The sequence below is a fragment of the Aethalodelphis obliquidens genome, unplaced genomic scaffold, assembly GCF_003676395.1.
Source record: "Aethalodelphis obliquidens isolate GAN/ISIS:26980383/991018 unplaced genomic scaffold, ASM367639v1 scaffold12, whole genome shotgun sequence".
NCBI classification, from domain to species: Eukaryota; Metazoa; Chordata; class Mammalia; order Artiodactyla; family Delphinidae; genus Aethalodelphis; species Aethalodelphis obliquidens.
The window spans coordinates 12673642-12687152 of NW_020837956.1; the positions used below are offsets into that span (position 1 = coordinate 12673642).

At 33.5% G+C, this 13511-nt stretch overlaps 1 protein-coding gene across 3 annotated transcripts in view; it reads left to right on the forward strand.

Annotated features, from left to right (window-relative positions):
• Positions 1-13511, forward strand: part of SOS1 (SOS Ras/Rac guanine nucleotide exchange factor 1) — a 152899-nt gene that overhangs the window by 114705 nt on the left and 24683 nt on the right. For all 3 annotated transcript variants that reach the window (XM_027113335.1, XM_027113333.1, XM_027113334.1), the window contains exons 11-15: positions 5537-5618; positions 6376-6498; positions 7013-7116; positions 8269-8491; positions 9602-9721. In XM_027113335.1, coding sequence (XP_026969136.1) covers positions 5537-5618; positions 6376-6498; positions 7013-7116; positions 8269-8491; positions 9602-9721 — 652 coding nt within the window. The remainder of the gene's footprint in view (positions 1-5536; positions 5619-6375; positions 6499-7012; positions 7117-8268; positions 8492-9601; positions 9722-13511) is intronic.

The window sequence follows — 13511 nt, forward strand, 5'->3', positions numbered from 1 at the left end:
CATTGTATAGAATTATAATAAGAGACATTGGCTGTAATAAATGAGAAAAATCCAATAACTAATAAGCACTACTTTCAGACATTATCATAAAAGAAAACTTGTTTAACCTTACTTAATTCAGACTTCATTGTGGCTTCAACCAGCTTGATCACTCAAGTGTTTTAACAGTAATTTATGAAACAGAGCTATAGATCTTAGATGATCAATCCTTCACTTTATAGACCAAAACCCAAGGCCCCTGAAGTTTGTGATTTGCCAGAAATCATACCAGTTAATTGCAGGAAGAGGACTAGAAATTAGGTTTCTTGACTCTTGAAATAGAGTATACTTGATACCATGTTACACTGACTCATGAATTTTTTCATTTTTAGAATATAATTTTTATTATGTATATTGAATAGTAAAAATAAAGAGAATTACTTGCTTGGTTTGAATTGCTAGTAATATAAACAGTTTGTTCACTTCTGGGCAAACACAGGTCTACTATGAAGATATAGTCAGAGTACTGTTATTTTTCTTACTGAAATAGGTAATAAATTCTGACTATAGATAACTTCTATTTTAATGCATAGATTTTAGTTTGTATTTAGATGTTGGTCATTATAATTTTAGTTTTTAACAAAATCCAGTCAGTCTATTGGTGGTGTTTGCTCTGTAAATGTAGGTGAATTAGAAGGTGCTTAACTGTTGCTCAAAAGAATTGCAACAGGGTTTTATGTGGGATCTAATTTATAGTGCCTCAGGTCCAGTGTTTCTAGACATACAATAATTAGTTAACTACATCAAAACTTCAGAATTCATCTGAAATGGTGTGGGGGGAAATTGTCTAGTCAAGTGGATCATTCTGCATCTGGTAAGGATGTGAAGAGACTTTTACCTACAGTAAGAAAGCACAAAGCAATATACATAAAAAGCAGAAGATGAAAGTAGGAATTTCACTTCTGTTACAGAGTTATAGGAAATAATTTAGTACAAATTAATTATTGAGACTTTAAAACAACATGGGTGAAGAAATATGGTATGTCTGGTTTTGATAGTCTCTCTTAGAGAAATGAGATGACTTTGTGGTAGGGGTCTTTCAGAACTGACATTATATGGAAATAAAAGCTTTTCATACTGAATTGTGGGGAAAAGGTGTTTCCCATGCATGGTGAATTTCTCTTTTAAAGAAAATGGTATTGAAAAAATTTAAGCCAGTTGATATTTTTCTTTAAAGTATTTACTGCTATTTTATGCCCTCATATAGAAAATTTGCAAAAAACTGCGTTAGATTTCTTTGGAGTTTGTGTCCTGTATAAGCTCAGTTCGGGTGTTTTAACTTTTAAAAAAATCTTTTGAACGAATTTTTGATCTATAGGGCAGTGCTGTTCTATTTTTAAACTCTCTGATTTTTTTTTTTTAAGTGTGTGTGCGTCAGCATAGCGTCTGTTTCCTTTTTTAAGGAATTCAAGAGTGATTGTTTATAAATCCTTGTTGAGGAGCTTATTGTTTCTTGTAGCGTTTTAAATGGCTGTATTAAAGGGAGAATTATCACATGAACAGACATCCTGATTAACGGTGTTTCACTATGGTGGTTGGGGGAGGGGTATTTACATAAATAACTCTATGTAACAAATATTTCATAAATTTATTGACCTTGCCAATAAAAATGTGTTAAAAAAGGATTAAATTTATCACCTCGAATCTAGTATGCTGTATTCTGAACATTAATGTAAATATACTCTGATTTCCTAAGATTTTGAAGAATTGTACAATAAAATATTATCAAAGAAAATAGCTTTAGAATGAGGGAGACAGGCAGCTAGAAGGCCAGCAGAAAATAGAAAACACGGCTCATATTTGAAATAGCCTGGGCCGAGACCGGGGACTTGATGGTAGAGTTGGCAGGTACTTGTACACACAGAGAGGTTGGGTAGACGGAGGCGGAGCAGCTAGTGAACATGGTGGACATCTGAGTCCAGGGCTTTGAGGGTAGAAAAGAGTGTTACCTAAAATGGTGAAGAAGAAAAACCACAGAGGATGTTTTTGCCATTGCTCGTATTGAAATCCATTAGGGGTTGTGTTTGAGAAAGAGGTTTGTGGAATTACATCCACTAGCAATAAACAGAAAGAGGAGAATATCGAAATAGTTGATTTTCAATTTCTCCACAAATATTTGTGCTTATGTTTTAAAACCAAATCAGCCTGGCTTTTATATTTTTAACGCATTTGCCTTCCATCTGTCTCTGAAACATCACTTCATAATACAGGTGGATAACAGAGGCAGTGTAAAACTTAGCTATTATCATTGTCTGATAAATGTAAGTAGGTACTTTGTTTTCCTATAAAATTATATAACCTGTCCTTATTGACGGATACTTTTAAAATATCTAAGTATTTTAGTCCTTTGTATCATCAATAAGATAAAGGTTTCCAGTGATTAGTGTGACATATGTGTCACTATCACTGAAATGGAGAAATCAATAGAAATAAAAATAGCTTCTGGAATATGGAATTTTGTGCAAAATTTCAAATATAGATGTTATGTCCTCTCTTAATGTAAGTTTTTCATTCATTAGCAATTTCCCACTGCTTTAGAAACTAGAAACAGAGCCTAAATTAATACAAGCCTGGGAATATATGCAGCCTTTAAGATGTTTTTTGAAAGTACTTAAACTCTTGCCAATTTTTCTTGGTTTATTTTTAGCTTCTGGTTTTTTCTGTTGGCAAGACTGCTCTAATTTCTAATCAAGCTAAAAACAACTTAAACTTGAGTCACTTTAGAAGTTAATACAACAGTGATGATTGTGGGAGTGTTTATTGCACCGCCAGCTTCAGAAACTCCTCTTCTGAATAGTGTACAGGAAGGTACAGCTGCTACTTCCTAAAATCTGGAAGAAGGCTTAACAAGAATTACAGAATCACAATTAGACTGCTAATTTCTCAATGACTTTAGTGCCTTTAACCAAGATTAGCAGTTTACAGCTTCATTCTGAATTAATCATGTATGTGAATTTCTGCAGTGATGATGTAACTCATGGATTCGTTCTTTATATTTAGCTCTCACAGCTCTGGAAACCTTAACAGAGCCTTTAATCCAGGGAGGTCAGGTGATATGGCAGAAAAAAGCAGTAAATCAGAAATCACACGATCTAGATTCTGGTTCCATCTCTTTCACTCTATTGTGTGACTTTAGATAACTCTTAGTTACTTCTGTCATATGTAGAAAGGGAAAAACAGCAGCCGCCCTGCTCACTTCACAGAAATCATATGGAATGAATTATGTGAATGCTCTTTGAATTCATTACGTAACAGACATCAGGAATTGATGTGATCCCTTTTGACTGATGTGGCACTGAGGCACATCATGACTTTCCCAGCATTGTCATCAGTTAGTAAAGCACTGAAATGGCCAGAAGTTTTGGTATAAGATGAAAAGGCTGTTTTAAAATAGTTTGCCTTTAAAAATAGCCAGTTTTCTTAAAACATACTTTAATTCACTTAGAACTTGCTTTTATTGTTTTTCAACTTAAAAGTATCTTTGATATCCCACAACTTTTTAGCCTGACTTAGGTGGCATTTGAGAAGAAATGGATCTGGATATTGATTTTAGACTTTTAGACTAAAATAAACTTTTCTTTTAAAAAAGGGAGAGGTTACCCTTAATTTTGGAACACAGCTCAGGGATATTTGGAGCACTCTGTACTAAGGGTCTGGCCTCTCCAACAGTGACAGCTCAGCATCTCTACAGTGGCCACTGCTTTTGCTTCCTAAGTACATGATGTTTGAGTAGCCTCACCTTTACATATAGATTTGCAGAACAGGAAGAAGATTCTTGAAAGGGAGGATTGTGATGAAACCGATATAAATCTCTGTTTTAAAATCTTGTACAGCCTTCTGTTTTAAAATCTTTTCTTCTGGTTGAGACATTAGTCTTTAACGTTTGAGGAACTCTGTAACTGAAGACAAACAATAAAATACCAACAAAGAGGAAATTACTAAAGGATTGTATCTATTTAAATCACTTTTATCAGTAACCCACTCTAGCCTCAGAAGGTATGAAGCTAAAGGAGAAGAGGGCCATTTAAAACCAATATATTTTTATTATGTAAATTTTTCTTTAACTTAAAAATTTATTATAATCTTAAATTCAAGGTTGTCTGATATTTAAATCAATTCATTATCTTGATGACCACATATACCAATAGATTGGAAAGAGATTTCTATTTTATGATAAATCCATGAATTTGATTTTGGCGGGCGGGGGGGAAGTTAACATAGTTATTTTATTTTAAGGCTCAATTTAGGGTGATTCTTAGACAGAATCAGACTAAATAGAGATTTTCCATGCAAATGAATTTGATTCTTGCTAAATCCTATGCTAATAACAGACATTGTATTTCTTATAAAGAATCCATAGTGTGTAGCCTAACAAAAATAAAGGTAGTTGCTACTCTCAATAAATTTATCATTAAATTATAGCTTACCATTCCTTAGTGATGTGAAGCAGGAAAAGAATACTCCCAATAAAAACACTCAAGTTAATGAATTCTCCCCTCGTCCTTTTTAAAGACTCTTACAACTAAATGTGGACCTTGATGAAATTTGAGTTACAGTGAGTGGTGAGTGTTTTTTTTATTCCCCATTATGGGAAGATGTCTCCCGCCACCCCCAACTCCCTTTATGCAGATGATAGCCCAGGTCTCTTGTGCTGATGACAGCAGCCTTTCTCCACAACTCTGGGAGAATACTGTCAAGGAGAGACTCAAGTAGGCAGGCCTGGAGAGGTGATCACACTCAGTCAGCTTCCTGCTTTACTTCATGAAGTATGAATGAAAAGCAAATCCTTTCATGGAAGGAGTTGAAGACTCCCGCTCTTATGATTGAACTCTCATTGCGTCTACTTGCAATGAAAGTAATTAAAAGTTGTGAATAGAGCCAAATCAACATATTCTTACACATTTAATAGTTTTAATAACATAGGTATTTATAAGCATCTTTTAGCAGTTTTAATTAAGACTTTTAGCACATAAAACCATTTAGAAACTATTTAACTTAATCTACAACATTATGAGATCCAATTTCCAGTCCTATGCTCTATTAACATGATTTAAAGAAATCCAGATAACTAATCCAGATAAACTAGTCTGAAGAGCAGGAAAAGTAATGGGTTATTGCTGTGGCCTTTCTGTTTACAAGGGAGATAAACCAACTGGTGATGTTCTGAGATCCACATAGCACATGGAAGCTTGCTTTTATGCTCTGCCTTTCTTCCCTTTGTATTCCTGTGGCCAATAATGAGTTTAATATCAGCTAGTCAGAGTGTGCAGAGGTCAAGAAATAAGTTGATGTAAAATTTTAGTATCAATGATTTTGCCACTAATTTAGGAAGAAACTAAAGTTAGCAGTTGATTTCAAAGTCCAAAGCATTCTGTGTGGTCAAAACATTTTGGGACTTTTAAAATTGACTATTTAATCTCTTTTGAAAATGTAAATAATAGTTTTAATCATTCTGAATAAAAGATTTTAATAAGATATTTTTCCTTTTTCTTCATAGATCCCAATTTTGTTCGGACATTTCTTACAACATATAGATCCTTTTGTAAACCTCAAGAACTACTGAGTCTTATAATAGAAAGGTCTGTCAATTTAAAATGTTTAAATTCTTTGTTCTTTTTTTTAATGAGATTGAGCTAAGATATGGAAATATATTGAATGAGCTTTAAGTTGTCGTTCATGAATACCTTAAGAAGAAAATCTCTTGGATGACCATTTATTTTATAATATGTTAGCTTTGATTATTTAAATACAAAAATAGGCAGACTTTTTTACATGGAAACTCAGTATGTGAAATTTCAAATTTACAGAATTAATCAAGTTAAAGACTATAAAAATGTAGAATTTAGGCTCTGGAAATTCAAATTTTAATGATTTAAATGTTCTAAACAGAATTTTTCAAATACACCACATGTTGAGGAAAATAGAGTGAACAAGTACTGTAATCAAGAAAAGTGTTTCATGTACCCAAAGAGCAGTCAGCTTTTCAGAACTTACCCTTAAAAAGTTTTATGTTGGCTGATTTAGAGTAATTACACAAGCCAAAAATGAATATCATTCCCTTAACTTTATAATCACACTTATTTTTAGACTTTGCATGTGTTCTTTATTATGTTTCTAGTTGGTTTTATTTATATTGGCAAGTATTAATTTCCTCTTAAAAAATTAAATCATTAGTCTTTACATTATAGAATCCTCACTTGTTTTCACTGATGTGTATATCCTTAGTATTTTTTCCAGTGCTCTCGATTGTGCTGACTAGTGAAAAGATTTGTAGTTTTCTGTTTGCATAATTTGATATCATTGATCTTTTCATTAGTTTGTTCTGTTTTATGTTAGGTTTGAAATTCCAGAGCCTGAGCCAACAGAAGCTGATCGCATAGCTATAGAGAATGGAGATCAGCCCTTGAGTGCAGAACTAAAAAGGTTTAGAAAAGAATATATACAGCCTGTACAACTGCGGTAAGCATTAAATAAGTAACTGAAGTAAATAAGCTTTTGTTGAATTTTTGTTTCAGAGTTAAATAAGGATGTTTCCCAAGCAAGGAGGAAGTAACATGTAAAATGAATGAAGTAAAGAGGAGTTATCAGAAATTACTGTATAAGTCTTAATTAACATAGAATTTTGAAAGTGGTAGGCCACTTATAAGATTAAAGTTGACCCTTGAACAACGTGGGGGTTAAGGACACTGACCCTTGGCACAGTAGAAAATCCACAGTCAGCCCTCTGAATCTGTGGTTCTGCATCCACAGATTGAACCACCTGCCTAGGGTATAGTACTGTGGTATAGATTTAGTGGGGAAAAAAAAAATCCAAGTATAAGTGGAGCCGTGCAGTTCAAACCCTGTTATTCAAGGGTCAGCTGTATTTAATTTGGTAAGAGTTACTCTGTTTTCATTTATACCACTCATTGTGATAAATGTTTATGTCCGAGTTCCCATGTAATTTGATTCTTCTTCTGTGTTAATGCCATAGAGTATTAAATGTATGTCGGCACTGGGTAGAGCACCACTTCTACGATTTTGAAAGAGATGCAGATCTTTTGCAGCGAATGGAGGAATTTATTGGAACAGTAAGAGGTATTTTTTTTTAAGTGCCTTAGTTTTATGTGTAATAAAAGTACCAATATGGTAACTATCAACTGACATCACTACTGCTCAGTGTAGTTAAGAGGTATTTGTAATAATGCCAGCATAACCAACTGGAAAAGTTAAAATTTTTTGCCAGTTTTGACCTACAAATTGTTTAATAATCATCCTGTTGATCCAATGAATTTTCATTTAGTAAATCAACTTACTGATATTTTGGAATTGGATAGAAAAAGGTCTCAATTTATGCTGTCTTAACACATCTGAAAATATGTGTACTAAAGGACAATTAGGAACTGTTGTGCCATTATAACACCACGATGGAGGTTGACTGGGACACAATTAGGTGAATAGTGCATAACATATCAGAGAGGCAGCAGAGCATACTGAACCTGAGAGCCGAGAAACAAGAGTTCTCTTCCAAACACTGCCACTCACTAGATAAATGACTCTGGCAAAATCATTTTGATTCTTTAGACTTCAGTTTCCTTTTCAGTAACATGAGGAGCTAGGCTTGATGATCTCCAGTTCCCCTTCTAGTTTTAAAGATACTTTGATTGTATAGGTCTAAGGATGTCCTAGACAAACTTGTTTCTATTTCCATCATACACTTTAAATGAGAATCAAAATATAAAGTGTTAAATAATAGTACTTTCATGCATAGTACAGAACGAAGCCACATCGAAAGCTCACACAAAATGAAGGAGTCCTCTGCACTGTTTGGTTTATAAAATGCAAAGTTTGTTAGATTAACAGCTAATGTTGTATGTTCTATCATTATAAATCTTATTTGTGCAAGATATATCTTTTTTGGAGAGGATTATAAAATAATATTTTGAACTGAAGTTTAGAACAATAGAGGTGAAAAGTTTCTACAAATAAATTACTTTCTCTTATTTAAAAAGGATATGAAAGAATATATACCAAACTATTAACAGTGGTTATCCACTTGAAGAAAACTGAGATTGGGATAGGGAATAGGGAAACGGTAAAAAGGGAACTTCATTTTTTAATTTTGATCATTTGAACTTTTTATAGCAAAGATATATTCAGGTATCACTTATACGATTTTAAACTATTTTTTTAAAAATAAAATATTGACTAAAATGTTTAAACGTTATTTTTAATGTAATGTTATTTCAGGTAAAGCGATGAAAAAGTGGGTTGAATCCATCACTAAAATAATCCAAAGGAAAAAAATTGCAAGAGACAATGGACCAGGTCATAATATTACATTTCAGAGTTCACCCCCTACAGTTGAGTGGCATATAAGCAGACCTGGGCACATAGAGACTTTTGACCTGCTCACCTTACACCCAATAGAAATTGCTCGACAACTCACTTTACTTGAATCAGATCTATATCGGTATGTAATTTGATGTTCAAGCTGAAAAATCCTTTCAAATGAGTTAACTTTTAAAATGAAATGCTGATCCCTGCCATGTAGGATTGTTATAAGACATAAATGAGATAGTACATGAAGTCTTGTAATAAGGTCTGATGTATGGAAGGCTCCTCTTTCACTCCCTCATCCTCTTTTCTCTATCTGGATTTACAGCGTCTCTCTTTCTGCAGTCACCCCTAGTTGGTAAAGTTAAGTTCAGATCCTGGCTTTACCAATTGTTGGCTTGGTATCCTTGGGCAACTTTAACCTTCTGGTGTAACTTTTATCCCTCTGCTGCTTAGTTTCCTCAAGAGTAAAATGGGGCTAATGATGGTACCTACTCCTGGAGCTGTTGTGCAAGGTTTAAAATAGTCCATATATTTACAGCATCTAGCACATTGCCCAGCACAGAGTAAGGGCTCAATGAGTTAGCTACTGCCATTGTCATTGAGAACTTAAGTCATTGCCATTTAGCCTTTTATAGTTTTCCTACATTGATATAATTACTATCTCAAAAAAATGTCTGTTTCTAGTTTTAAATTTGGACTATTTAGATTTCAAACTATTTAATTTTGTAAAAACTAAATGAAAAAAGGAACTAAATTTATAGATCTCCCACCAAAAACCATCACTGTTTCCAAAATCAGTGTTAGAATGTATTTTATTTCTTTCCCAGTACCCTTCCCAGGAGGGTTTTTTTCCCCCTCCTTTAGGAGGGGAAAAAAAAAAAAAAGATTTATGAATGCAGTGATTACTATACCCTCATTGGACTGATTATTATAACATTATCATTTATTTAAAAGAATTATCCCAAACTACTTTCTCACCCTAATTTGTTAGATAATATTTATAAGTGCTGGGAAAGATACTATGAAGAAATCCCAACCTTTCCCAAAGCAAAATGGTACTATAAAGCAGTAAAAAAAAAAGTACACAGGTACATGCATACAAAGTTTTTTTAAATCTATAGAAAACAATGCAAAATTATAATGTTTTTGTTCTTGTTTTCATAAACCTTTTACCTCATTTACTTAATAAAACAGTATACTAGAGGGAAAAGTATCACATAAAATTATGTCTTGATGATTTTAGAGCTGTACAGCCATCAGAATTAGTTGGAAGTGTGTGGACAAAGGAAGACAAAGAAATTAATTCTCCTAATCTTCTGAAAATGATCCGGCATACCACTAATCTCACTCTGTGGTTTGAGAAGTAAGTATTACTGATCTTCTTACATTTCATAGCAGTTATGTTATAAATTTCACTGCAATTCTATTTGTCTCATGTCTTTTTTGTTGTTCCTCTGTTCCTCCTTTTTTTTGCACTGAGTGAATAATTTTCTAATGCAGCATTTTAAGTTACTTTATTAATGATTATTTTTAGGTTTGCCACATACATCATAACAGAATTAGCTTCAGATTTATACCAGAATTCTAGTGATATGTAGAAATGTTACTCCTCTGTGGCTCTATTCACTCCCTCCCTTTTGTGGTATTATAATATATATTACATATAATTAACGATGTAGATCTAACAATACGCTGTTATAATTATTGCTTTACTACCATTTGCCATTATTTTCTTAGCCTGTTACAGCTTTGCTCTCACCCACTCTTTGTGTAGTTATTGGCAATGTATTTCACATACATTACATTTCTCTATGTTATAGGCCCAACAATACATTACATACACATTATTTTATACAATTGCTTTTTAAATCAGTTAAGAAAAGCAATAAGGAAAAAAATAGGCATTTATGTTTTTTATAATCATATAATTACCTTTACCAGTGCTCTTTGTGTGGATTCATATTACCATCTGGGGTCACTTGCTTTCAGCTTGAAGAACTTGCAGTACAATTTCTTATATGGTGGGTCTGCTAGCAACAAATTCTCTTAGTTTTTGTTTATATGGGAAGGTCTTTACTTTGCCTTCATTTTTTAAACAATACTTCTCTCTTCAAGTTTAACTATTTTTTTCTTCTGTCAGTTCAAATGGACTATTGAGTCCCTCTAGTAAAATTTTTATTTTAACTATTGTACTTTTCAAATCCAGAGTTTCCGTTTGGTTTCTTTTATAATTCCTGTGTCTTTCAGGATACTCCCTATTGGTGCACATTGTAATCATACCCCCCCTTTACTTTTTTTTTTTTTTTTTCTTTTACTTTTTAAATATACTTTCCTTTAGTTCTGTGAACAAATTCAGAATGGCTACTTTGAAATCTTTTTTTGTTAAATCTGACATATCAGGTCTGTCTTGCAGGCAGTTTACTGTTGCCTGTGTTTTCCCCCAGTGAAGCCTGACATTTTAGAGGTCAGAGGGGTAGGGAGCCCTGTGTTCTTGGCTGTCTGGGCTAACTGCCCCCCACCCTACCAACCCTGCAAGGTTCTCTGAGGAATGAGGGTAGAGGAAGTCTTGGTTCAGATACTACAAACTCTTGCCTCTCTTACTGAATTGTTGTACATTTTCCTGAATAGATGTTTCTCTGTCTTTTTTTAAATAATTTATTTGTTTGTTCGTTTATTTATTTATTTATTTTTGGCTGCATTGGGTCTTCATTGCTGCACGCAGACTTTCTCTAGCTGCAGCGAATGGGGGCTACTCTTCATTGCGGTGGCTTCTCTTGTTGCGGAACATGGGCTCTAGGCACGCAAGCTTCATTAGTTGTGGCACGTGGGCTCAGTAGTTGTGGCTCACGGGCTCTAGAGCACAGGCTCAGTAGCTGTGGTGCACGGGCTTAGTTGCTCTGCGGCATGTGGGATCTTCCCGGACCAGGGATCGAACCCATTTTCCCTGCATTGGCAGGCAGATTCTTAACCGCTGCACCACCAGAGAAGTCCGAGTAGATGTTTCTTTATTTGCCATTTGCTCTTAGGGCCATTTCCAGAGACTGCCAGAACTTTATATATGTAATTATATGTATAATTTTCACCAGTTTCCCGAGGAGTAAGTAAACAGAACTTCTTACACTGTCATGTCAAAAGTCCAGAATCTCAATACAATTTTATAATTGGAGCCAGATATTAGAGTTATATGTATTGGCCATATTTTTTATGATCTTGACCCATATTTTATAAGGGTGATATGAAGTTGCCACAGATCATATTGGCATTATCAGAACACAAGACCAGTGACATAAAGGAATGACTGGAATGTGAGCTAGAGTGTGGATAAAGACCAGAAAGCAATTCCTAACGAGAAATAAGTCATCTGAAAGTTAGGACTTCCTTCTATTTATGTTATTACTTCGTAGCCTCTAAAAAGTAAAACTTTGGAATTTGCCCGCTAACTGTTGCTTCCTGATTTCTTCTTTATCAAGTCAAATAACTACACTTCAGTTGCAGAAGCGCTTTGCCATCATAATAATTAAAAGTTATGTCTATAAAGAGGAAACATAACTCATAAGACATACAGACCATTTTCATTTCTGTCCTATTTTTTAATAGATTACTGAGAAGGCGGCCATTTCCTGATCTTTTTCCTTTCTCTTTTTGCTTTTTTTAATTGTGGTAAGATTTTTTTCATGTACAAATACAGTATTATTATCTATAGGCATAATGTGCAGCAGATCTCTAGAATTTATTTATCTTGTGTAAATAAGTGCTAATCAACGTGAACATTTATACATGTTGATTAGCAACTCCCCATTTCCCCCTCCCCCAGCCCCTGGCAACCATCATTTTGTTCTTTGCTTCTATGAGTCTATTTTAGATACCTCATATATGTAGAATCATGCAGTATTTGTCCATCTATGACTGGCTTATTTCACTTAGCAAAATGTCCTCACTGTTCATCCATGTTGTCATATATTGCAAGATTTCCTTCTTTTTTGACTGAATAATATTCCATGATACATATATTTCTCATTTTCTTTATCCTTTCATTTGTAGATGGACATTTAGGTTGTTTCCACATTTGACTATTGTGAATAGTGCTGCAATGAACATGGGAGTGCTAATATCTCTTTGAGATTACAGTACTTTTGGATAAATACCTAGAAGTAGGATTGCTGATCATATGATAGTTCTATTTTTAATGTTTTTGAGGAGCCGCCATACTGTTTTCCATAGTGGCTACATCATTTTGCATTCTCACCATTAACATTGTACAAGGGTTCCAGTTTCTGCCCTTTCAGTGGAAGAGGTTCTTGTTCATTTACCACAGTGGTTTTTTGGCCATAGATGTGCATTAGAATTGAAGTCACTTCCGGATAAATCATCCCAGACTTACCTGGTTTTTATAAAAGCTCCACAGGTGATCTCATTGTGTATACCTAGTTAATATCAACTGAGTTTAAAAAAAAAATGTAAACATATTATACTTGTATCATACCTTTTAAAATGTCTAGATAATTAGTTAGCTGGTATGTGATTTGTAGACATCTGACGCTTTAATGCATAAACATGTTATGTTTAATTTGATAAGGCAAATTTATTTTGATAGTTTTGCAGTGGTTGTTTTTTCAGTGTTAGATCAGCCTCACCAGAGAATAGTGTAATCCACAACTTTACATTTTTGTTAATGTTTAATATTGATTTATATTTTCCATACGTGTATTTTATTTTTTCTTAGATTGAGTTGTTTACTATCACGTTATTGAAAACCAAGTTTAAAATATTTTCTTTATTGATAAGTGATTAGTAAATAAAAATTTTTCTCAAATACTAGAAATAGAGAGTAAATGCTCACTGAGGAATTCTTTTTTGAGCATAGCTTACTTTTAGCTATTTACTTGGATATATATGTACTTTCCAAGGATTCTTGGTATTTAAATGTAAAGAGCTTTTGTTTTCATTGACTTTTTTATTCTTTCTAAGTAATTAAAATTTTTTTATTCTGAATGGTGGTAAAACACTTTCATTCACTTTTTAACATTATAGTGCTTATCTAAAGAGCTGTTCTTAGAAATGTAGGTAATTATTTCTGTATGTCAAAGAAAGAAATTAAGCATTAATCACTAAAATCTTACAATTAGATGAAGAATAAGAGGCAGAGAATTCTT